Genomic DNA, 23,445 nt, shown 5'->3' with positions numbered 1-23,445 from the left:
GTGTGTGTGGGTGTGCGTTTGGACGTATTGATGGTGTTGTAATACCACAAAGAGCAGGAACGTCGGCGCTCCGTATCCTGCGTTGACTTGAACTACTAATACGTTTATGAAACTATATAGTAATAAGTCATCGTGGATATTCACAAGACCTACAGTAGCCCGCCTCACGATTCATCAATCGTTTTCGTTGCCCACTGTGGACCAGTCATGTAGCAGTTCGCTAATCTTACTTGCCATTTGCGCGCTCCCGCGTCTCAGTCGAGGTTCCCTTTTCAAAAACCTTCTCCTCCACTTCTTGCGCGGCCTCGGCTCCGATCGTGGTCTCGTAAGATTTGAACTTCCACGCTGCGACCTTGTTTGCGAATAGTTCGTCGATTTCTTCCAGTGTTCTACAGCGAGGATCAGCTTCAATGCTGCGAGATCAAGGGAAGTAGGGGATAACTTACCTTCCTTTCATCTCTGGCATGCAAAGGAAGAAGAACAAAACGCAAAGAAAGTTTCTATAGTCACCGTTAGCATCGTAAACATCCGTAACGGTCGGCCATACTCACGACCCAGCCCAAATATACCCATACTTTGCGCCCTATGCTCCGTTAGCTCACATTGCAAACAAGTTGTTCCAAAAGAACTCACCCAGCCAAGGTTCTGCGGATTGATAAAGTATGGCGTACAAAACGCATTCAACCACGCCAAAAAATACCCAAAGCTTGTCGCACTCCCCACCGTCCACGCCCTCAACCGCGTACTCACAAGCTCCGTCGCAACTGGATAACTCGCCGCGCCAACGCACATGTTATAGCCCCACTTAAACAGCGCAGTGAATCCTATGAGACAGTTGAGGTTCGCCTGCGTGCCGGGCGCGACGGTGGCGGAGACAGCTAGGCCCAGTTGCGAGCATCCGCAGATGACACCCCCAAGCATAAGGATGGAGCGCCGGCCCAGGTGGTTCCGCATCAGATACATGCCCATGTTTACGCCGACGAATCCGAGGCAGGTCGCCATGATGGTGTAGGCAAAGGCGTCAGAGACGGTGAGGCCGGAGACTGTAAGGAAGTAGGTGCCGTAGGAGATGACGAACCAGACCCCGGAACCGGTTTGGCAGGCGATCATGCCGAAGCAGAGGAGGGTGCGCCGGAGATCGGTGCCTGAGGCTCTGGATTAGTGGGAAGAATGTGTGGGGAGATGGAGGTAGGGATACCTTTGAACATATCCAACGCGCCTACCGTGGTTGCGAGGCGCTTCTCTTCTTCTATGCCTTTCACCATTTCTGCCCATTCTAGCTCCACAATCTCTGGTGCGACCGATGTACCTCGTAGCGACTCGAGCGATTTCTTGGCCTCGCTTTCTCGCCCCTTGGCAAGTAGATACCTTGGACTTTCCGGCACAAACAACAATCCCACCGCCAAGATCATCGGAACTATGAACAGTGTCCCAATGGGAATTTGGTAGGATGCTTTGTCGAGCCTGGCTATACTCCCGTGCAAATCGTCAGCTGATTCACGCAAGTTGGTGTAGGTACGGAATGTCTACATCTATGACATAACAACGTCGTCCTAGGAGATCATACCTTTCGTTGCATTCGTCACCGCAGCCCCAACAATGCTCCCTATATTAACCCAATACGCAAAAAGCGCCACGATGACCCCCCTCAAATGCGCCGGGCTCGCCTCGCTCGTATAAATATTGCTGAACGTGACCAGAAACCCGTTCGCGAAGCCTAGAATCAATCGACCTATGTAAATAGCTGCTGGTGTGGTGCTTGTGATCTGAATAATGCAGGCGACGCCGTTGAGCACGCAGGCCACCCACAGCGCGACTTTGCGCCCGAAGAAGTGGCTGAAGGTGCCTGCGGTCAGAGCGGAAATGAAGGAGCCGAGGGTTAGAAGGGAGGCGATGAGCTGTTGGAAGGTGGACTGTTACAATCTTGTAAGTAGTTAAGAATGGTAGTGGGTGAGGGGAGGGACATTTACATCGATTGCATACCCGCCTGGAGCTTTAGGGCTCGCGTAGCCGAAGACACGTAGGAAGCCGGGCATGGCTTGCAACCCCCCGACAGCGGCGCTGTCTAACCCTATACTCACGGGTACAAAGTCAGCTGGGTCAAAAAAGTGGGTTTGTGTATAAATTGCCTATGTCTAAGATATAGCAATTTTATACCGAGGATCGTACCATATTGCAGGTTAGCGATGGAGACGATGGTGCAGATGAAAAGGCATTTTCGATTTGCCCAAAGAGAGGACTCTTTTAGGGCGAGTTGCGGCATGGTCCGAAGCTCAATTGTGGATGCAGGTTAAGAAACGTTCAGTCATCCAATGCAGTTGATGTAAGACGTTTCGCGGTTGAAGGTACATGAATGAAGTAGCGACCTGGGGCCAGGTATATCGAAGGCGATTAACCGAATGGTAAGTCAACTCTTGGTAAATCATCCCCCATCTGGGGCCCCGCATTCTCATCCTGAAGGTGATTCGCAGGAAATGCATTTCCTGTCTTGCCCAGAAAGACTACGCTGGAAAAGGTTTGGGTTGCCTCGGTATTGAACTGCGCGCACGCATCTTCTCCACGGCACAGACTCTAAGCAGACAGGCAGGTGGAGTGGCTAGCGGTGGGGCATGCGTATCTTCAAAATCGAGCGAGAGAGAGAAAGAGGAGAGGTGGGTGAGAGAAGGAGAGCGATGTGGGGTCGTTCGGCGAGCTTGGCAGACGCGCGTGCATCTTCTACGACAGGCAATGGCAGTGCCCAGAGCATGTCACATCATAATTCACGACAGCCAGGAAGAGGCCCAAGAATCAGGACATACACGAGACAGAGTCTTCCTGCAAAACTTCCATGCTACACGATTTTTAACAACTCACCGTCGAAGGAGCCACACACAGTCATACAGCGAATGTAGAAAGTCGTGACCCTACTCGGTCTGCCGCCAGCTTATTCATTCTCCCGTACATCGATGACCGTAGTCTTGAATTTGCGTGCCGGGATCTTGCGGTTGAACATGATATCCACCTCGCGGTACGACCGATCCTTGAGCTCCGGTAAGAAGAAGAAAGCCATAACGTAGCACACAAATGCAGTCCCGCCCCAGATATATCCACACTTGCCTGCTAGATTCCATCCTGTTGGGTTCAACATCTGACTCGCAAGGTAGATCATCGGGATCTCAGCAACGTAGTACGCGCCTCGTCCGACACCGGTACTCAACGCGCGGAGCCTGACAGATGATGTTTCGGCGATGATGCTGTATGAGATTGGACCGAGCGTGCCAGCGTATACGAAGGAGATGATAACGCCAAGGCAGGCCTGCGCGTAGTTTGTGGACGAATTTTGTTTGATGCTGGCGCAGATGCCGAGAAGGATGAGGAAGGTAAAGTTTGCGGCCGTGCCCCAGAGGTATATTGTGCGGCGGCCGAACCAAACGGAAAGGAACCAGGAGCCGATGTTCGCAACGAGGCCGAGGCAAGAGTTGATTAGGTTGAGCTGGAAGCTGAAATCGGTGGACATGCCAGCCTCTGCGAACGATGTCAATACACGTGATGAACCAGAAGAAGTAGTACTCACGCTCGAAGAAGAAAGTCGCCTGGTTGGCAATCAGATTGCCGGCAAAGTTCTGCGACGCGTACATCAGACAGGTGATGGCTGTTCGCCTCAGGTCCGTGCCTTTGAACAGGTCAGGAAGCTGCGGGTGTCCGCCCTTGAGGGCCTCGATTTCAACTGTGCGCTCCATCATAGCAAGGGTGTCGTTCGCCTTGGTTTTCGACTTGGCACCAAGACGCTCAATAGATCGCAGTGCTTCGTCTTTCCGTCCTCTGCGAATAAGCCACCATGGTGACTCCGGCATAAACCATATGAGAATCAGAAGAGGGGTCTAGGTCGTTAGAACGAATATTGCATCCCAAGACTGAGAAAAAACTTACTGGGAAGACCCATTGCAGAGCAAGTGGGATTCTCCAGGCCCACTGGTCATCACGCTTGTTGTAGACCCACGTCACAGCTGCGACGATGATACCACCGATAGACCAACTCATTTGCAGAGTGGCCGTACAAGCACCACGAAGAACGATGGGGACAATCTCCGAGGCATACGCAGGTGAGTTTGCGATGAAGAGACCCCATGGTACACCTTCAAATGCTTGACCAATGGTGAGGACAGCGAGTGAGTCGGCCTTTGTTTGGTAAGATTGGGACGCGAGTTAAGCCTACAAAACTTACAAAGAACGAGATAAAGATTGTAGCATTCATCAGGACCAATCCTAAGATGGTGGTCCAACGATAGCCGAGGCGATTTGTTATGGGTCCAGCGATGAAGACGCCCACGAAAGCACCACATTGTCCACTCTGGAATAGAGCGCTCTGCCACTTGGTCTCGATGGTCTTTCCGTTCGCGTGTTCAACGCCGTATCTTTCCTTGAAAGCGGTTTGGGCAACAAAGTTACCGTTCAAAAACATGTCGAACGACTCCATGACCTGGTGGGTGTTAATTTCGGCCGGAAATGTAACACAATGCCACATGTGCGCCGGAGAGCGTTCAAGGGTGTCTTTGCTTACAATAGTAAAGCACATAAGGAATGCCCAGAAGCAAGCCATAGGATGCGACTTCACAGCCTGCCACGCCGTCATCTCATGCTCCGCATTCTCTGCGTCGTAGGCATGGCTCATAACGTTGGCATCGAGGGCCAAGAGCTCAGAGTGGTGTGCAGTCTTCTCGTCTGCCTTGCCAACATCCTCGACAGCTGGATCGGCCTTCTCTTGGAGTCCCGACATGTTCGTGGAGCTGCTGCCTGAATGTACCAAGCGTGGAAGGAGATGACAAGTTGTTGTAAGCAACGCGCGATCTTTGCGCTCGCAGGTGAGTGCTCCTCTTAAATATCTCCCATGTTTCTGGGTTGCAATTGCATATGCAATATGCTTACCCAGTCACCGGGGGCAGCACCAAATCGGCAGGTGAGGCACTAAGCGAAACGGGCAGGCAAGCCGTCCCTCGTGTGGTTTCCTGGGGGCCCCGCAGCTAAACTCACACAAGGATGCCGCGAACCGCCCGCTCACTGGTGGAAAACAGGGCATGGGCGCTGCTTTCGTTGCAACTCAAGGTTTCTCAAAGCAAGGCGCGGTGCCGGGCTATTCCCCAGTCCGACGCACAGCAGCCGTTGGCGCGGGCCACGGCACACTACCTTACCCCTCCTGGAGACCCACCCGGTACGCCTCCTCGATCACTATGGTGGCGTTGTGAACGTCCTCGAAGGTTAGTTGAGCAAGCGGTTCTTGCGTCCCCGATGTTGCATGTCAACTGGCCACCTCACCGTCTGTTTACCACCGACTAAAAACTGCATCTGGTGACCAGCAGCCTTCGTTGCACCACTAGCATTTTGGCATTCACCAAATGTCAATCGTGGGCTGCTGTTGGTCCGCTTCTTGCAGTTGCAGATCCGCTATCCTAGGAGTAAGCTGTGTCTGCGGGAGCAGATGACATCAAATCAATGGAGTTCGATAGGGCCAACCATGTCGCCGACTTCTTGGCTAGGTATCGGTGGGGAATCTGGTTCTTCTGCAGCATCTTGTCTACATTTGCGCAGGTATACGCTGAGTGCATTGGCAGAATTCTAGAATCAGTGCACAAAGAGACCTGTGAACTTGTTCAACACAAATGCAGTGCTGCAAACTGGAGCTGCTCGTGTAACCCAAGCATCTTGGATGAAGACGCTGTAACCAAATCGGATGAAGAAGAGTCAAGACGGGAGCCTCCGCGAGCTGACCAGGGCAATGGCCTTGGTGCATGCCCGCATTACTTCGTAGCTTGCTTCGGAAGCGCACCCGTCGGTATATTTCCGGTGCTGTTCTAGCGCGGCGTGTGGAGGAAGCTTGGGTGGAACAACCTCAAACTTGGAACAATGAATCCAACAACGCGTGGTCGCGGAGCGGAGTATCGCCTGCTATCGAATGAGCGGTCAAGAAGATCCGCGCGAGACCTTGGATTCCGGGAAAAACAGGCTACTTCTGTATCACAGCTGCCGCTCGCGTAGCATGGGTAGGATGAGTCTGGAGGGTCTCCGGTCGCGCCCTCGCGCGATATCCAGGCTCGATCGAAAAGAACATGTTTGAACGCGAAAGTGAGCGAAGTTGATTGCAAGAGTGATGAAGGACAGACCCGGGAAGGTGGGGCAGCGGCCAACGGCAACTGCGGCCTGGGGGCTCTTTCCCACTACACTCACTCACCAACATTATCAGGCAAGTACCTTCGGTACATACAATAGTGTACATTCTACAGGCATATTTACACAAGGGGTTGTACATCCGTATCTTACGCAGTGCGCTCGCTGTGCACCTCCTCCTCCTTCTCCTTCTTGGTCGCTTCGTACCGCTTTCCTCTGAAGGCATAAAGGCCAAAGTTGCTGCAAGTTGCGTCATGCGGATCGAGATCATTCAGGTCCCATCTCAAGCTCCTGAAGATGTTCACTCCGGGTTCGAGCAACATATCCATCTCGTTACCGTAGCGTTTCTGCAGGAACCCAACATCCTGTTCCAGGTCACTCGGTGAGTAGGCCGTGGCGATGATTGGCACTTTGGTCTCCAAAAGTAGCGGTATCGTCTCCTCCCACTCATGCAGTGAGGCCGGATTTCCGAAGCCCGGATGGAAGCACACGAAGCAGTCAAAGTAGGGGTCGTAAGGAACGAAGTGACCCGTTTTGTGCATGGTGTGGTAGTACTCGACGTAAGTACTGATTTTCATGGCGTTGGAAATACGGTCTTCAATCACGGCACCGAAGGGGTTGTTTGCGGTGCGCTCAGGGAGCGGGAGCTCTTTCTCGCGGTTTGCCATGCTTTCCGGGCCGATGAAGTGTAGGGAGAATTGTACGCGGTGGAACAGGTACGCGAGTTGCATCCACGTGTCTCGCGGGAGGGAAGATTCGGCTCTTGCGCCGAGGATGAAGAGACGCACCGAAGGCGGGGCGAGACGGGCGTTCTTCCAGGTGTCACCTCCACCAGTTCTGGGCGGATGGAGGGTGTGGCGCAGAGCTACACGCGTTAGCCAAGATGACATGGAGGGAGGTTAGTACTCACCACCGAAGCTCTTCAGACCCTCCGGCGTCATGCGTCCACCTTTGCGGATGTTGTACGGGCTAAGCTCATTGATGACACTGGCGATGGTCATAGGGTACGTCAGGAGCTTAGTAGCCTGGCGCATCTCGCGATCCTTGTTCAGCGCATCGTAGTCTCGGGTGTACAGATAGGTGTCCCAACTGCTCATGTTGGTTAGGATTTCTTCAATCTGCGGCTCCGCGAACTGAAACTCCTTGAAGAAGCGGCCACTATGCAGATCGTGGTCATCCTCATTGGACTGCCGCAAGACATCACACACGTCCAAATGGTTCTCGTAGTCGTCTGCCCAGTGCTCCTCGCAGCAGTATACGGGAATGCCGCAGTCGGGACACTCAAAGTCGACGTGGGCGGGCGGCGTGCCGTCCGAGTTCTTGCGCGCCTCGTGATCATCGGGATTGTTCGGGGCCCTGGTAGGCTTGTGATCAGGGTGCGGGCAGTAGGCGTGTTGTCGCATATAAGCTGCGCGCTTGCGGATCGCAGGAATGGGCGAGTGCGTGAACGAGTGGAAGAGATTGTCCTCGGTCAGGACCATCTTCCGACGGTGGCCCTCCGGGTCAACATATTCGTACGGCTCGAAGGCGCCCTGGAAGTTGCGGTTCGACGTGGTCGAGATGCTCCGTTTTGGCAGCGAGAGCTTGGGCTGTGCAGGAACATTGCAGGTGGAGTGATTTCGCTGCAAGAATCCCTGGGGGGCGATGTGCAGCGCAGACGAGGGTAGCAATTGCGGCCGGGCGGCTTTGATGAGCGAGAGGCACCTGTTGCAGGTGTACGAGGGCCGCATATTGGGCAATTGGCTTCGGGCGACGCTGCGTGTCCGACGCGATGCTTGTCCATGCAATCATCGTTCACCCGCGCCAAGCCGCTAGGCACGGAGGAACCTTCGCGGAGCATTGCGGCTCACCAAGCATCACCACGATCAGTTTGTGGCACTCCGTCGTTGCAACACCGGGTAGGCAAATATGTTTCCTCGCATACATTACCTGCACGAGTCCGTATCGGGTTCCCGCCGTGGCATCCGAAGTCCTTCCTCTTTCTCCAGCTCACTTTACACATCCTAAGCAATACGGACGCCTGTGCAGGATGCGCATTGCCGACAGCTGTATTTACACGCGTGCATCCAATCACGGAGATGCAGAATGCAATTGCTGCCCCATTGGCGGCCGTTATGCCGTGCCTCCCATCTTCCGCCCCGGATCTGGCCATACTCGTATTGCAAGGACTTCAGCCTTGCTTGACACCTCTCCAGCTTCAAGCTCTGAAAGCAATAGATACATTCATAAGATAGCGCCCAATTGCAACGTTACTTAATTGACCTCATCAGGCTACCGAGTTGAGTACCTTGCTACTAACAAGTCCAGCTCCACGAAGTACTTTGATAGACCAGGCTGAAGATCTGCTATTCCTATACCATATGCGTAGCAACCCATGTTTGTCCGTAATCCGTCTGCAGCAGCTCCGACCAGGTACCAGGGGCACTTCAGGCTTTAAAACAAGCTCTTCGGCCCACTCCACTCTGACGGCTGCTGTGCTTCCTCAACATCAACCTACATTTTCTTTACTTACGCTAGTTGTAAGGCATGAAGCTCGTGCTAGCGCCAACAATAGCCATTTGGCTATTGGCCGCATGTGCGGCAGCGTCTGGCCCAACCAAGATATACATCGACTCAGTGCCGGAATACAACCTTCTTCAATCTTGCGCAGAGCATCAAGTCTCTCTGGTTGTGAGAAGCATGGCGGTAACTCATAACACCTGGCTCTCATATCGATCTTATACTGACCGTCCATCAGTACGGCTGCGGAGATGGGTCCAAAACGACGTCGTATGCTTGTTTCTGCTATCAGTCTTCCGCATACTACAGTCGCATGATAAGCACAAAAGTAACTTCAGCTTGCTCCAAGACTCGTGGACAAGATAGCAGCGCGGTCGAGGTCTTCAGCAAATACTGTCAGTTGGCGGAACTTGAGGAAGTCACGACAACAGGTGGGTGCTGCCATAGCAAAGGGAGTACCACTATCTCACAGCAAACTCCAGACTCCGCACTCTCCGAAACCACCTCCTCCTCATCATCAATCCAAAGCACATCACAACCTTCTCCAGCATTAACACCCGCAAGAACCACACCCTCGCCAACAAACACCCCCAGCTCCCAGACGAGCGATCCGCTTCCACCCCAACCCGAGCCTGAGAAGAATGACAACACCGCCGCCATCGCCGCCGGCGTCACTGTACCCGTCGTTCTCATCGCATTAGGCCTACTCGGCTTCCTTCTGTACCGCCATCGTCAGAAACACAATCCTCATGCTGAACTCGCGGCTTCTGCACAAGTGACTGAAGTCTCTGGAGCACCCACAGTCTACGGAAAAGACACGTATGGGCATGCGGAGTTGGAGGGTGGCCGTCCGCAAGAGCTGGATCCAGGCAGTGCACGAGGGGAGCTGGCTGCATCGCCAGGGGCAAGCCGAGATAGGAAGATTGAGCGGCTTCTAGGGAATGGGAGCGGACCTTGAAAGGATGACTTGTGGTTGTCTAAGGTGCAACAAATGATGGATAGGATCGACTTCAAGTTTCCTTGGCTCGTTGGTGGCAAGATCAGATACGGACATTGTCAGATGAATGTTCCGATACCGGAAGCTCCTCCATCGCGATAGCAAACGGATTCGAGATGTTGGTGAAGAAGACAGAATCGAATGTCGCAATGCATGCTAGAAGTCAAACGCAATATTCATTGATAACCCCGCTCGGGGTCTCGTACGTCGGGATTCAACTGAACAACACATCCCCAGTGCGTGTGTTGGGGTTGCATCGCATTCGTCCGAGTCGGACGGTCACGAAGTAGTGCTTTGAATAGCTCTAAGTGATCGCGCACGTAACTCGTCGTCTACAGCGCCTGCCCGCGTTTTGCCCCGCACTAACAGCTATGGCAGGTTGCCTCCAACACCACTTTTGAGCTTCATCCCGCACTACGTTGCTAAGCGTGGGAATGGCCGCTCCTCCGGCCCACAATTCTCGATTCGGTCGTGACTATAGGGCGTAACTTATCTTTTCCGCAGCGGGGATACGTAACGGCCGGCTCCGCCTCAACGCAGATGTAGACTTACATTCCAGCCAGAAGTTTGATTCTGTAACATACAACGACACACTAGGTCCCTCTCCACAATGGCGCCCTCCGCGATCTCCTCAGATGCCGTCTCTAGTATCAAGGCCAAACAGCCCATTCCCAAGTCCAAAGACGATCCCGCGAAGCCCCAGACCGCACTCCAGGCCATATCCCAGGGCGTCAGCCTACCAGGTATCCCGACTTTCCCGAGCTTCGCACCCCAGCGCGCATGGCTCCTTGCCCATATGGCTGGCGCGTTCCGCGTGTTCGCGCGCAAAAACTTTACGGAGGGCATGTCCGGGCATATTTCGGTGAGGGATCCGGAGTTCCCCCATGCGTTTTGGACGAACCCGCTGGGGAGGCATTTTGGACTGCTGAGGGCGAGCGATATGGTGCTTGTGGACTACGATGGAAAGGTTGTGGGGGGCAATAGGGCGAGGCCGTCAAATGCGGCGGGATTTTTGATCCATAGTGCGGTGCATAAGGCGAGGCCGGATGTTCATGCTGCGTGGTGAGTCCCTATGGCTTCGTTATATCATGTACTCATGATAGAGGAAGTATCTCGGTGAAACTGACGGTGGACGAACAGCCACTGCCACGGCATCGCAGGCAAGGCCTGGTCCGCTTTCGGCAAGCCCCTCGATATGATTAACCAAGACGTAACGTACTTCTATGGCGATGCGCAGGCTATGTACCGCGACTTCGGCGGCGTCGTGCTTTCTCCGGAGGAAGGCGAGAAACTTGCTGCTGCGCTTGGACCCAAGGGCAAGGGACTTATCCTACAGAATCACGGTTTGCTCGTAAGTGACTCCCCTACCCGAGATAATTCATAGTAATACATGCTGACTTGACAGACGGTGGGCGGCACAGTAGATGAGGCTGCGTACCTCTACACGCTGATGGAGAAGTCATGCGATGTGCAGCTCCGAGTCGAGGCTGCTGCGGCTGCGGGGTTGAAGAAGATTATTGTGGACGACGAGGCAGCCGAGTACACGTTTCGCATGGCGAGTGACCCTGAGGCTCTGTACTGGGAGTTCCAGCCGGATTTGGAGTATGAATATGAGATGAGTGGGGCTGTTTTTGAGGATTATGTAGCGCCAGAGACACTGTTGGATTAGGGCGGCACAGTGGCTAACACAGAACATAGTAATGTGTACGCACCCAGTCCCGTATTTACTTACACCACTATACGTGTTCAGGATCATAGTGTCATAAGTTAGCGTAGATGCTCACAGTGGGGTCTACCTCATAGGTTCACATTTTGATACCCGGCCACTGTGGCGAAGAGGTCAATTTGAGTAGATTTTCGTGTCATCCGATCTTCTCCATTGCTTCTTTGATAGACCTGCGGTTGTTGTCTATTGTATCGCAGCGCTGCTGCTAGACTACTGTATACCTCTGCTATTCTTAAGCGCGCTGCTCCTCTGGGAGCCACTCTGTCGGTCTGTCAGAGTCAACACAACCCTGAGGTCGGAGAGGGAAAGGGCGTTATATGCGGACAAAGACGAGGAATGACCGGACTTGTTCAAGAAAGGGCGGGTCGATTGAGAGAAAACCTGTTCTGCCGTATGCTGAGTGGGTTGGTTGAGGAGTCCTTTACATGGTTCACAGCGAGAATAGTGTTGCCAAGGGCACAAGAGCCGAAGGCGTTCTGTGCGATTAAAGGGTGAACGCATGCGAATCTAAGCGATCATGTTGATGACACAGGGCAGAAAGCTACATATGTACGGAGTTCCTTGGGAAGTACCTAATCTGAAGTGGTGTGAGATGTGACGGGTTGTTGTAATTAGCATACCTCCCGTCTACTACAATGCATCACCTGTGAAGAATTGGTGTATTCATAGATTCCATAGTGCCAACGACGACAGTCTCGTTTGCACTTCAACCTTCCCCGCACAGATAGCCGCGGCTCAACCTCCCACGCTAACAGTAGGAGACAGCCGTAACACCGACTCTCACGATCCTCATGCTCATTAATTAACGACATATACCTCTATTTTTTTGGTCCCGCGTTTCTACAGTACTGACTTCATCATGACTCCTCCACCCTTGTCGACTTCTTTAACCACTCTCCTCAACATTCAGCACCCTATCATGCTAGCTGGCATGGATCAAGTCGCAGGGCCTGAACTTGCAGCAGCTGTGACCAATGCTGGTGGATTCGGTACCTTAGGTGGAGCGCGGTACACGCCGAAGATGCTGCGCGAGATGATTGCAGAGATGAAAGGCTTGCTGAATGACAAGAATGCCCCATTCGGAGTAGACTTGCTACTACCACAAGTTGGCGGAAGCGCGAGGAAGACAAATGTAGGTCCAGATACTGAGTAATTGAGACAATGCGTGGGGTTTCCGATGAGAGTGATGCTTGCTGATGGATGTTTGCAGTACGATTACACGAAAGGAAACTTGGCCGAGCTATTAGATATTGTGATTGAGAGTGGAGCGAAGCTCTTCGTGTCAGCCGTGGGCGTGCCTCCACACTGGGCAATCGAGAAGTTACACAAGGCTGGAGTGTTGTAGTAAGCGCGTCACCGTAGCTTTTTGATTACAATTCACTGACAGATCGAAGTGGCAACATGATCGGTCATCCAAAGGTATATTGAGCTCACCCCACGACGTTGACTGCAGCCTCCATACTTACGCCCGCAGCATGTTCACAAAGCCTGCCGTGCAGGTGCAGACATCATCATTGCGCAAGGTGGCGAGGCAGGCGGGCACACTGGCGACATAGCCACCAGTGTGCTAATACCCGCCTGCGCCGACATCTGCAGAGAATACATCTCCCCACTGACCTCCAAACCCGTGACCCTCGTCGCAGCAGGTGGGATTAACGATGGTCGGAGCGTTGCTGCGGCCCTCATGCTCGGAGCGAGTGGAGTCTGGATCGGCACACGCTTCATCGTCTCAAAGGAGAGCAAGGCACCCCAGATCTTCAAAGACCAGGTCATCGCTGCGGATTACGATAGTTGGGTCAAGTTGACCGTTTGGAGTGGGAGGCCGCTAAGAGCGCTGAGGAACCCGTGGCTGACGGACTGGGAGGTCAATCGCCAGCAGGAGATCAAAGAACTTATGGACAAGGGGATCGTGCCGGTGGATTTTGAGTTGGATCGGTTGCACAAGGAGGGCAAGTTGACGGACGAGATTGAGGATGCCGCGGCGTTGAGGCAAGTGATCGCGCGGTCTCCATTATGTTTACTTTGATGCTAACTTCGAGCGTGTAGGCCGATTGGCGTAGTCGGAGGGTCGGTAAATAAGTCGGGGCAGTCTGCGAAAGAGATTGTGGATGAGATTGTGCAGGAAACTGTTCTTGTATTGAGCAGCGCGGCTTCATTTATGAATCAGGTGGCAAAGCTGTAAGAGGAAGATGCGGATTGTAGGAGTGCATGCCACCCGCAAAGGATTTCTTATGTCAAAGTTTTGCAAACCTTCACAGTGGCTGACAGGAAGAACGAAAACCTCTGAGGATAAATTATAAGTTTAGAGTTCTGAACAAATAAGGTACAGCAAGTTTCTAGAGGATTAGCTGTACGCTGTGAGTTCAAAAAGCGACATATATAGTGAGCTCCCACAGAATGAGATATATGCTGATACTCTTGTTTTGTGTCAGTCACTGTGCCCTGTCCGACCTGGCCACGAATCTTGCTCAGAATTTATCCCAATTCTCGTCAAACTTAGCCAACGTCTCCTTTCCAACCCAGATACCTATCTCATTCCCCACATCACTCGCGAACTGGAAATGGATGCCCCCGAAGACCCTACTATCGCCGTTCTCATACGCCGCAGCGGTCAGATTCGTGATGCGTCGCGTGATCACACCTACGTTGTCGACCGTAACATTGCTGCTTAGTGTCACATTGACACTATCTCCGCCGTTCCAGGCTTTGATGACGGCGGCTGCTGCGCCACCGAAAGTGGCATGAGTCGAGAGGTAATCTTGGTGATTTGGAGTTGGGGTCAACAGGGGAGTCCAGTTAGGGTCCGAAATATCACGTCCGCTAGCAAGGTAAATTTCTGGATAGCGTATCGCAGTTACGGGGCGCCAACTGTTGTGGAAATATCTTGGGTGATGGAGTCAGTGTGCTGCTCTTAATATACTCAACGGGATTGGGTCGAAGTGGAAGAACTTACTTGGAGTCCCAGCTGGCGATTGCGGCGTTTGCTAAAGCGTAGTTGAGTTGAGCGTAGAATTTGGCAGAAGCGAGGACGTCGGTTGCAAGCTTGTCTCCGATTACGTTGTTTGCCAGACGGTTCCATTGGCTTGGTTACATTAGCATCTGGAGTGCCTAAGGATGTTACAGAAAACTTACATGGGGCTGCTTTCGCGCCAGAAGTACGCAGTTTCGGTATCGTATGGCTTCCTCACAGAAGAATTCCTGGCGCCTTGCGCCTTGACGAAATCGATGAATGGCTCGTATTCGGGGGACGTCGCATTCGGCGGAGCTGGAGCTCGGAAACGCTTCACGTCTCCCAACCCACCAAATAGACGGATAAATTGCGCCTGTGGTGTGTCTGGGATCGGCTGACCACCTGGTGTAGCCTGATAGACACCTGGCCGTGCTGGTTTGGGTACGTAATCGACGAAGAAATTGATCCCGTCGTCTGCGCGTGCTACAATGACTTCGTGCGCGGCTTCCCGGCCAATCTGCGTCGCTTCTTGTGCCTCGTTGGAGGAAGCGTCCAGGCCGATGGAACCGAGGACCGCCTTGAGCTTGGAGTTTATCGTTGCATAGAGTCGGGTGCCGTGGAATGTCCAGAGGAGGCTGTCATGTGCGGCGTGGGATACTGCGAGTTGTTGGAAGGCGAGTGATTTGCCCTTGGTTTCGGTGGCGGCGAGATAGACGGCACCTTGGATGATAGCCTCGAACCAACCGGATGGTGGCGATGGAAGACCATTGATGACGGTTCCATTCACGAGAATGGCGGATTGATCGACCCTGGTTCAATGTCAAACATGTGAAACAAGTAATGTTTGTATTTCGCATGGGTAGGTCATTGGAGAAAGAGATCATACCAATACTGAACAATGTCCCCGCTGTACGCCGCTTTGGCGGCAGCTGCAAAACAGGCAATGGGAAGAGATAGCCTCATTATTATGACTTAGCTTCTGAATAACCAAGCTCCTCGCCTGAAGTAAAGAAAAAGAAGTCATAGCAGGACTCGACGCGACTTATATACGTCCAATGACGGGTGATGCGATACGTTGTCGTGATTACGATGTGCCGCCACGGGCATGGGGACTTCGTCAGATTGGCGGGCAATATCGCCATGCAGGAACAAGCGATGTCGCGTTCGCCAAGTGTACACTCTACATGGCCAAGATCCGAAGGTGTGTGATGAGGGTTGTGGCAGGGCAGCTGATTCGGTAGAAAGGAAGAGAGCCGGGTACGCACGCAAGATCCAAGAAAAGTCGCGTAATCCCAAGGTTGTCTACATAGGTAGGTACACCTTCCACAGTGGCTGCCAATAAAAATGAGAATCCACTCTACTATGAACATCCACACTGACCTATCGTATAATGAGCTTACAGATGTATAATAGAGTAAACTTATTCAGGATTCGGAGTGCGAATAAGTTCTCAAGTTTTATGTTATCCACTTTATTCTACTGCGCGAACAAGCATTCAGGCATACTCAATCATGATTGTCCAATGTGGGACCCCGTTCCATTTACCTACGAGAACTTCCTTGAGCTCCTTGACCATGGCAGACTGTGCCATCTGTTGGGCACAGAATCCTCAATTGCGGTCAAATTCAGTCTCAAATGCCATGCTTTTCATATTTGCAGACTTGTTTCTTTTCTCTTTCTCCGCGAAGCCTGCTGCAACTTTCGGTGGAAGTTCTTGTCCAGCACATACAGCTATTATTCCATACCAGTAGTCTTTGTAGATGCTTACCATAGCTCCAGATTGATCTTCTTCCAAGCGAACTAAGTCGTTCAAGCCTTCCAAAATCATCGGGGGGTTGGCGGCATTGTATCTATCAAGTGGTTCGTATATCTTTGGCCACCGGATCGTCAACATCGCCCAAAAGGCATTAGATCCGCCAAAAGTCTCAAAGAAGGTCTAGTTCTGTTGCGGTGACGCTAGGCTGTTGTAGTCCTGGAATCTGATCCCTGTGATGTTGTGTCTTAGGCAATCGTAGTCCACTAGCCTTTCACTACTATAGGTAGGAATGAAGGGGTCGATAATCTAGCAACACATCGACACAGCATGTGGCGATGCACGATGTTGTAAATTGGCTAGCATCCAATGGTAAGTCGATGGGATGTCAAATCAATGCTGGGGGGGTCATTTCCATGGGGGGATCATTTCCAGACTCATCTGAAAATATCGCAGTCGAGGCTTCAGAGGGAATTTCTGAAGGCTTTTCCGATCTTGTAGGATTCTAAAAATCAATGTATGTCTTTTCGTCACCAATGGTAACATCGATTGGCTCGTATGGGTAAGTGTCTGGGTCTACGCATTGTACTGCGAATTTGCAAGCATAACTGGAATTTGCGGCGCTCTAGGTTCACCACATCACAGCCATCGACCACGAGGTGGGCTACCATTATGAAAGAAAGTTTGATGGCTCTGTTTTCTTTTATCACATTCAGCCAGGTGTTTGGGGTGACTTCGTGTCGTTCGTTCCATCCCAGTACTCTATGTGACATTGCTGAATCTGAGGAAGTCCAGGAAGCGCACAGGACTTAAATTTGACCTTGAGCATGCCGGAGAAGGTCTGCGAATACTTTTTTGGGTGACTCAGTATATCGCATTATCGCAGGACAAGTGCATTCCAACATCCGGGCCCTTGGGGCCCTTGCATAGTTCCAATAGAAAGAAATACTCCACGCCTAAGCCATCGTCGATTCTGCTGTAATTTTCCGGTATGCCGTCTTCCCAAGTTTACCTAAGCCCCTTTGGTGCAATACGTGAGAGATACAATCAACTCACTGCGTGACAATCACCAAAGAGAATTGTATCTCGTCTTTGACGGCTTCCAACCCTCTCGTCATACGAGTTATTAATTCTTTATGTCTCCAACCCAACATGGCTCGCTTGAACTAAGGCCGTCTTTCCACTTTCGTATCAATGCTCAATTTGTCCAATACCGCTGCCAATTGCTCAGCGGTCGAGAGACAAGACTCATATAGGGGGCTGGTCAAAGGAGGGGAACCGATTTCAATAGGAAGTGGGGAACGATATGTACGACATCGCGCGCAACCAGATGGCCTCGGGCCAAGAAGTCGAGTCGAATGAAGGCATAATTAATTCATCTATATTCACACAAGAAAAAATGTCAAGTCCATTCAGAACAGAAGAATCAAATCCAAAGACCCCCAGCAAGCCTAGTAGGCGGGTATCACAAACGACTGAAATTATATACGCCAAAAATCCGTACACCAAAAGTGAAACAATAAAACTCAGTAGAGAAGGCAGCAGCCTCGAGAACATGTGTGCTCCAACGTGAGCAAAACAAACCGAATTCTGAGCTCGCATACAAACACTGCACCTAAGGGTGCTTACAATCAGCGCACGGGCGTCTCAGGTACCTCCCAAATGTCCTTGGGCTCATCCTTGGGCTCGACCTTCGGCTCGGTGCTGGGCACAGCGGCAACGCCGTTCGGACGCGGCGCAAATGGGATCGTTCCGCTCGAAGAGAACACAGGAAGAGTATTACGTGTACCTGCCGCGGACGGTGAAAGGTTTGAGTTCAGATTCGCAGGTATGTTGGCAAGCGTCGGGACGGGAGCGGCAGTGTTTGGCGGGAGCCATTGCAGCGCGGTCTGGGCTTGGGTCTCTGAGGGCGGTCGCACCGTCCCGAAGGTTTGCGTGTTGTAGTTTACGAATCCGTTCATGTTGGTTGGCGGAGGAGGTGGAGGTGTGTCCGGGCGAGGTGGCGAAGTCGTCAGAGGGAGCGATTCTCTCTCCAAAAAGGGCGGGACTGGTAGTTGTTCCGGCGTGATGCTCATTTCCATGAGCTCAGTCGGGGGCTCGAGCATGCCAATCGATTGGCGGGGAGATTTGGTAGAGCCCTCCCTCAGAGCGATAGACTCGTGCGTCTGCTCCATATCTATAGGTACCGCCTCTGGGACAATCGGCTGTTGCTGTTTCAAAGGCGTGATGGCTGCTACCTCCATCTCAGATGCTTGCGGTGCAGCAACGGGAACGGAAACTTCGATTTGGTTCACAGAAGATGGAGGCTGGGCGGTTTTCGGTGGCCGGCCTGGCGCTTTCTTCGCAGATGGCTTAGTTGTCTTAGGAGCAGGTGCCTTCCGCGTAGCCTTGGCTTTCTTCTCCGCCTCTTTTGCCTTTTCTCTGGCATCGTGCTCTTCCTTGGACGGCATGTTCAACTTGACGCGCTGGACACGAGAGGTGAGCTGGTCCATCTCATTTTCCTTCTCCTTGTCAATAGAAGCAGCTGTTTTACTTAAATAATTAGAAGGTACACGGGGGACAGGAGGCCGGCTCTTTGGAATTCGAGCTGCTGCTGCTGTGCTTGGGGCCCTAGCTTTCTTCATCGGAACACCCGAGGCGCTCGGAGCAGGGATTGCGCTGCGCCTGTTCGATAGAACACTAGAAGCACGACTCGTGATCTGGCTCTCTGTGGTCGAGCCAACGCTTGACGCGATACTCATACGTCGGGACACGCTGCGCTGCTTGGGCTCAGGCTCGATGCTTGCCAGAGGGAAGTCGGCGATCGTTTGACGGCGGCTTGCTCGTGACGCAGCTCGTACAGACTCGTCGTCATCGTCAGCGTACAAAGTAGCAGCAGGTTTCCTCCCACGAAGCTGGCGGCCTGATGGATCAACATGAACCGATGTCAACACCGGTGCAGGCTTCTCCTTCTTGACCTTAGGCTCAGCCAACTCCTCAAATTTGTGGCTCCTGGTCTGCCTGTCGGCGGGGATAAGCATCTGACTCAATGTATGCGCTGCGGTGGCCCAATCGACTTCAGGCAGAGGTAGCGGCGGGGCTGCTGAAGGTCAGTTGTCCACCCGATAATGTAATGCAATACAGTGCCTGGGCAATAATTCGAGTACTCTGTGCTACCCCGGGAGGAGCACTGCAGCATCGAAGTTTTTGCCATAGCATTGTACGATGGGTCCTTACCTGGAGAAGCTGAGCGGGATGGTGTGTACCTTCCTGACAAACTGCGTTGCAGCCTCGATGGATCGACGACCTTGGCAGTGAAGGACTGCGTCGGTGATGAGAAATGCGCCGCAGGTCCTGATCGCACCTTCTTTGGGATGATATTGGGGGGAGGAGTCACCAGATTCTCCAGCTCCAAGAGACAGGACTCATGCCACCAGAGAGGATCATAAGTGACAGGAGTTAAACCAGGCTCCGCATAGCTCGTGAGCATGTCTTCATCATGCACACCCAGTTCATTCATTCGATTGTGCATGTTCAGAGCGAGGCTGGAGATAGGAGCGTCCGTGAACACCTGGCCGTCGCAAAGCCCACTGAGATGGCTAAGCACTCCACTGGACAATGCACGATCACTATAACCGCCCTCCAAGACGGAGATGATGCGCCCGTCCACGCCGGTGTCGAGCTCATCGGCAAGGCGGACCACATCTCGTGTGAAACGAGCGTAGAATTCTGTAGGCACATTGACTGCATGTCGTTGCATGCCGCCGGTTTCGTGCTCACTGGCGTCGAAACCAGCAGAAAGGAAGATGGCGGCTTTCGGCGTGGGGTGGTTCGGAGATTTGCGCAAGCGGTTGGTGTGGTGTTTCAAGTACTTTCGCGCCTTGTCGAGTAGTACCAAGTATTTCTCCTCGTATATCTGCCAGAACTCTTCGACGGTCGACCACGTCTCTAGGTGAATGTTCCAGACGGACTGACCGTGCGCGTTGTCGATACAGAGACTTGCGGCTTGCACTTTACTGTCGTCGCCATCTTCGCAGGGGAAGGAATTGATGTCGTGTAAACTGAAGTAGCCAATGGAGGTCTTCTTCCAACTCGCCACGTTCTTGTGCATTCCCATAACCTTCTTGTTGCGGTCCCATGTTATGTCCTGCGAGCCGTCCCCATGATGGAGGTCGAAATCTATTATGGCCGCGTGCGTGAGTCCGTAGTTCATCATGGCGTGCTCGATTCCGATGTGTACGTTGTTCAACCAACAGAACCCGGACGGCCACTCAGCAGAGCAATGGTGACCAGGCGGACGGATGCAAACGAAAGCGCGCGACACGCCGTTGTCCAGGCTAGATCCCTGGAACACAGCATCCACGGCATCCAGCACACCGCCTAAGGCTCCTTGCAAGGCATGCAGTGATTCCGAAGAGAGGTATAAGTCCATGGGGTGGAATGCGTCCTTGGGCGGCTGCCCTGGCATCGTTGGCGGGTCTCGCGCAAGCTCCTTTCCGGTCGATGCGAGCTTTTGGCCAGCGTTCACGCACAAGCTGTTCAGCTCTTCCATCCATTTCGTCCCGTGTACGTTTGTGACGACCTGCGAATCTAGCCCAACCATCCTGGATGTCTTGCGTATCTTGAAGGGTATCCGTTCGGGCGCATTTTGATCTGGCCGCAGAGGGTTGCTGCCCTCGATGTGTCGCTCTCCCAGACGCACGTAAGCCATCGCTATGCCGCGCACGCTTGCGAGCATGCGCTCTGGTCGTTCCATGATAGTGGCCAGGGTTGCTTTGGTGGTCTTGGGGCGCGCGTAACGATGGCCGTAGCATTGGTCGTGGATGATGACGATAGTGCCTGCATTCGCGGCACCGGCCATGCCTTCGTGCCGCGCAAGCTCTTTCCTAAAGCACTCTTCGGCGATATCGCAGGCGCGGGGTGGTGGCTTCTGCTCAGGCTGGGGGGCGAGCGGGGACGAGGGCATGTTTGGCGCGAAGGACCCGCGACGGGAGCCTGGGAGGACCGGGCTGGATGCGGCACCATTGCGAAGGGACAGTGTCGAAGATTTTCTAGACATTGTCAGTCGGGCGGCCTGGGAACAGCGCATCACGGGGTAACACACCTGCCCAGCGCGGGCGACTCTGAGCGACGCTGGCTCATAACGCTCGACGGCCGGCTCGGCGGCGAGGGACGTTTGGGGGTAGCTGCAGAGGGGCTTTGCGCCGGGGGAGGATGTGCGCTGCCGGAGTGCAGTGACATGCGCTTCAACGACTGGGCGAGCAGCGTCGCGTCGGCGTTGTTTGTTGACGCGCGATAACGCGGCGAGCCGGCTGGGCTCGCCGCCCGGTAGTTGTCCATGACGGGAAGCTGCGCTTGCGCCCGGGCAACGCGACAAACTGTTTGCGAGAATCCAACTCGAGCGGAACCACAATCTGTTCTCCTGGGGTTGAAGGACGAGCAATGACGGCGTCAAAGCTGCCCGCGCAACCCCAAAACAGGACGCGGCTCGCTTAACCCAGCGGCAACGGCTGCCATCGCCGATGGCACAGGGCTGACCCACCCGCATTGCGACGACTCAGTTTCGAGGGTCCGTCCCAACCAGGACTAACCACCTGCATCACGCGCATGGCCTGGTGCCGTCATTCGGGGCAGGCAGATACCAAGTGCTTGCAGGCTGAAACACACAGCCCAGACGCACGAAACAAAGGCTCTTCCAGACTCACGTAGTCCCAACCTGCACCCTATATGCGAACCCGATCGGTCGTGGCAGTTCCTGCCATGATTACAGCTCACCGATGATGGTACACACGTCCATTGAACAACACCATACCAAAAGGAAAGCGAGCCAGATCTCCCTTTCCATCCTTGACGCTGCCGCCGGAGGTAGGACTGCATTCCGCAAAGGCGTAACAGCGGCCTATGTTCTAAGCACTGAACCGTCCATGCCGTCTCCGCTCTCCTTTACACCAGAGACTCCATCCTTCTCCATCACCGACCTCGTCCGATGTTGTCGCACACCGCAGAGGATGCAGGCAGATACTTCCGAACTCATCCTCATGCTTTTCAGTCCATTTCCTCCCCTATCCCTCTATCCCTACTTGACCAGCGGCTTTCTTTTCCCTCGTCGAACGCCGCTTTTGATAGCCCAGGCTTGCTCGGCGAAGGCGTGGCAGCCGAAGTCAGACGTTGCCGCGTGTCCTGGTCGTACTCACTTTCCGCAGATTCCCAGCTTGCCAGCCGCTTGTCGGTCACTGTAGCCAGCATCGCAATGTCTTCTCTCATACCCTTCTGATCCTGAGTCCTCGGATACGTCATCAGCATGGCCATCAGAAGTTGCGTGTGCTCGACCAACTCTGCGAGCTTCAAGTTGTGATCGAATACATTGTCCTTGGATATTCCTGTGCTCGGACTGCTCACCATCGTCTCATCGGACGGTGGGCATGGAGTCGTACGTCGTTCCGTGAGCCCAGAGATCTTAGCTGCCTTTCTGGACTGTTTCTGTGCATCTTCATATTCCGAACCCGAGGTCTCGTCAGGGTCATCGGAGAGTCGACGTTTGCGCGTGCGCGGACGTGAGTGGTCGAGGACGAATTGAACGGCGCGCTGTCGGAGATGCTCTTCATCGAAGACTGGGAAGATCGGATGGCCGTGCAATGGAGTATGTTATGAGTTGGTATCCTTGTAGTCGTGAGGATAACTCTGGTATCGGCTTTGTAAGAATGGAGCATACGGTTGTCCAACCGTGTCAGCATGACTGTTTCCATGACCTGTCACATTTGCTGAATGCATGTGCGGAAAAGAAGTTGAGCCGCCTGATGGTGGCATGCCAGCCGAAACTTCTGCACAGAGTTTTGCGCAGCTGATTGCGAGACTTGATGGTGCAGGGGCGTCTTTCAGATCGATGTAGCTTCTGCAGATATCGTGACTCTGGTGACTGGAAGCCTTCCCGAACTGCTTGTCAGCTCCAGTTGGCGCAAAAAGCGTTGGCGGTACATTTGGTCTCGGAGGCATGTATTGCAAAGGAAACGGGGCGTAATAGTTGGCAGATTGATTGACCAACAGATACGACAGCGGTGAGGGCAATGACTCCACATCGATAGGGTCGTTTATGTTTCCTGGCTTGATTTGAAGCGAAAACCCTCCACGTTTCTCAGTAACGATGGAGCCTCCAACGTCGCTAGGCAGACTTCCGCCTACATGGCCCGCAACTCTTCTTTCAAATTCATGAGGCGGTGGAGGAGTACCCACCTGACGAGAGGCTCTGAGCTTCAGCAGTAGGAACCTCTTTCGAGGCTTGCTTTCTGGCAGCAAGGCTCCACTGCCGATTGAGTTTTGGCGGTGCTCGTCTGTCATTATGACGGCTCTGCCAGATCTTGGAGGAGCAATTGGGTCAGCAGTTGGGTCTGTCCATGTGTTTC

At 53.2% G+C, this 23,445-nt stretch overlaps 9 protein-coding genes across 9 annotated transcripts; 4 read left to right on the top strand and 5 right to left on the bottom strand.

Moving 5' to 3' along the window:
* Window positions 1–226: 226 nt before the first annotated feature.
* CC84DRAFT_1152030 (general substrate transporter) lies at window positions 227–2,263 on the bottom strand (the record flags this gene model as incomplete). The annotated part of the gene is made up of 8 exons (XM_018176784.1): window positions 227–389; window positions 447–500; window positions 552–583; window positions 634–1,145; window positions 1,199–1,468; window positions 1,568–1,913; window positions 1,971–2,071; window positions 2,170–2,263. The coding sequence occupies 8 exons, from the start codon at window positions 2,261–2,263 to the stop codon at window positions 227–229; spliced, it is 1,572 nt and encodes a 523-aa protein (XP_018032298.1).
* Window positions 2,264–2,923: 660 nt separating this feature from the next.
* CC84DRAFT_1208099 (general substrate transporter) lies at window positions 2,924–4,756 on the bottom strand (the record flags this gene model as incomplete). Its single annotated transcript, XM_018182141.1, has 5 exons — window positions 2,924–3,504; window positions 3,554–3,860; window positions 3,910–4,158; window positions 4,205–4,459; window positions 4,541–4,756. 5 exons carry the CDS (start codon window positions 4,754–4,756, stop codon window positions 2,924–2,926), a joined length of 1,608 nt encoding a protein of 535 aa, XP_018032297.1.
* Window positions 4,757–5,260: 504 nt separating this feature from the next.
* Window positions 5,261–5,899, top strand: CC84DRAFT_975592 (uncharacterized protein). The gene has a single exon (XM_018188024.1). It carries the CDS (start codon window positions 5,470–5,472, stop codon window positions 5,830–5,832), a length of 363 nt encoding a protein of 120 aa, XP_018032296.1. The 5' UTR covers window positions 5,261–5,469; the 3' UTR covers window positions 5,833–5,899.
* Window positions 5,900–6,173: 274 nt separating this feature from the next.
* Window positions 6,174–7,896, bottom strand: CC84DRAFT_1125888 (uncharacterized protein). The gene is made up of 2 exons (XM_018175733.1): window positions 7,052–7,896; window positions 6,174–7,006 (listed from the first exon to the last, which is right to left on the bottom strand). Exons 1-2 carry the CDS (start codon window positions 7,869–7,871, stop codon window positions 6,291–6,293), a joined length of 1,536 nt encoding a protein of 511 aa, XP_018032295.1. The 5' UTR covers window positions 7,872–7,896; the 3' UTR covers window positions 6,174–6,290.
* A 771-nt stretch (window positions 7,897–8,667) lies between these two features.
* CC84DRAFT_1251877 (uncharacterized protein) lies at window positions 8,668–9,705 on the top strand (the record flags this gene model as incomplete). The annotated part of the gene is made up of 2 exons (XM_018184345.1): window positions 8,668–8,811; window positions 8,879–9,705. 2 exons carry the CDS (start codon window positions 8,668–8,670, stop codon window positions 9,596–9,598), a joined length of 864 nt encoding a protein of 287 aa, XP_018032294.1. The 3' UTR covers window positions 9,599–9,705.
* Window positions 9,706–10,005: 300 nt separating this feature from the next.
* Window positions 10,006–11,359, top strand: CC84DRAFT_1152021 (arad-like aldolase/epimerase). Its single transcript, XM_018176783.1, has 3 exons — window positions 10,006–10,699; window positions 10,778–10,988; window positions 11,043–11,359. Exons 1-3 carry the CDS (start codon window positions 10,248–10,250, stop codon window positions 11,304–11,306), a joined length of 927 nt encoding a protein of 308 aa, XP_018032293.1. The 5' UTR covers window positions 10,006–10,247; the 3' UTR covers window positions 11,307–11,359.
* An 863-nt stretch (window positions 11,360–12,222) lies between these two features.
* Window positions 12,223–13,389, top strand: CC84DRAFT_1251874 (oxidoreductase; the record flags this gene model as incomplete). The annotated part of the gene is made up of 4 exons (XM_018184344.1): window positions 12,223–12,495; window positions 12,574–12,707; window positions 12,758–12,782; window positions 12,838–13,389. The coding sequence occupies 4 exons, from the start codon at window positions 12,223–12,225 to the stop codon at window positions 13,387–13,389; spliced, it is 984 nt and encodes a 327-aa protein (XP_018032292.1).
* Window positions 13,390–13,716: 327 nt separating this feature from the next.
* CC84DRAFT_1251870 (acid phosphatase/Vanadium-dependent haloperoxidase) lies at window positions 13,717–15,276 on the bottom strand (the record flags this gene model as incomplete). Its single annotated transcript, XM_018184343.1, has 4 exons — window positions 13,717–14,246; window positions 14,317–14,445; window positions 14,496–15,122; window positions 15,200–15,276. The coding sequence occupies 4 exons, from the start codon at window positions 15,274–15,276 to the stop codon at window positions 13,832–13,834; spliced, it is 1,248 nt and encodes a 415-aa protein (XP_018032291.1). The 3' UTR covers window positions 13,717–13,831.
* Window positions 15,277–17,610: 2,334 nt separating this feature from the next.
* On the bottom strand, window positions 17,611–21,469 carry CC84DRAFT_1125883 (Arginase/deacetylase). The gene is made up of 3 exons (XM_018175732.1): window positions 21,150–21,469; window positions 19,283–21,096; window positions 17,611–19,145 (listed from the first exon to the last, which is right to left on the bottom strand). The coding sequence occupies exons 1-3, from the start codon at window positions 21,383–21,385 to the stop codon at window positions 17,698–17,700; spliced, it is 3,498 nt and encodes a 1,165-aa protein (XP_018032290.1). The 5' UTR covers window positions 21,386–21,469; the 3' UTR covers window positions 17,611–17,697.
* Between the last annotated feature and the right edge of the window lie 1,976 nt (window positions 21,470–23,445).

The sequence above is a fragment of the Paraphaeosphaeria sporulosa genome (assembly GCF_001642045.1).
Source record: "Paraphaeosphaeria sporulosa strain AP3s5-JAC2a unplaced genomic scaffold CC84scaffold_9, whole genome shotgun sequence".
NCBI classification, from domain to species: Eukaryota; Fungi; Ascomycota; class Dothideomycetes; order Pleosporales; family Didymosphaeriaceae; genus Paraphaeosphaeria; species Paraphaeosphaeria sporulosa.
This window is presented reverse-complemented; position numbering and strand designations above follow the sequence as displayed.

Bases quoted from the DNA above. Each gene is read 5' to 3' on its own strand.
- CC84DRAFT_1125888 (XM_018175733.1), bottom strand. From the start codon at position 7,871: ATGCGGCCCTCGTACACCTGCAACAGGTGCCTCTCGCTCATCAAAGCC. The intron at 7,007-7,051 runs GTGAGTACTAAC...TAACGCGTGTAG, and splicing joins GGGTCTGAAGAGCTTCGGTG to CTCTGCGCCACACCCTCCAT.
- CC84DRAFT_975592 (XM_018188024.1), top strand. From the start codon at position 5,470: ATGGAGTTCGATAGGGCCAACCATGTCGCCGACTTCTTGGCTAGGTAT.
- CC84DRAFT_1125883 (XM_018175732.1), bottom strand. From the start codon at position 21,385: ATGGACAACTACCGGGCGGCGAGCCCAGCCGGCTCGCCGCGTTATCGC. The intron at 21,097-21,149 runs GTGTGTTACCCC...GACAATGTCTAG, and splicing joins GAGTCGCCCGCGCTGGGCAG to AAAATCTTCGACACTGTCCC. The intron at 19,146-19,282 runs GTAAGGACCCAT...GACCTTCAGCAG, and splicing joins ATCCCGCTCAGCTTCTCCAG to CCCCGCCGCTACCTCTGCCT.
- CC84DRAFT_1152021 (XM_018176783.1), top strand. From the start codon at position 10,248: ATGGCGCCCTCCGCGATCTCCTCAGATGCCGTCTCTAGTATCAAGGCC. The intron at 10,700-10,777 runs GTGAGTCCCTAT...GTGGACGAACAG, and splicing joins CCGGATGTTCATGCTGCGTG to CCACTGCCACGGCATCGCAG. The intron at 10,989-11,042 runs GTAAGTGACTCC...CTGACTTGACAG, and splicing joins TACAGAATCACGGTTTGCTC to ACGGTGGGCGGCACAGTAGA.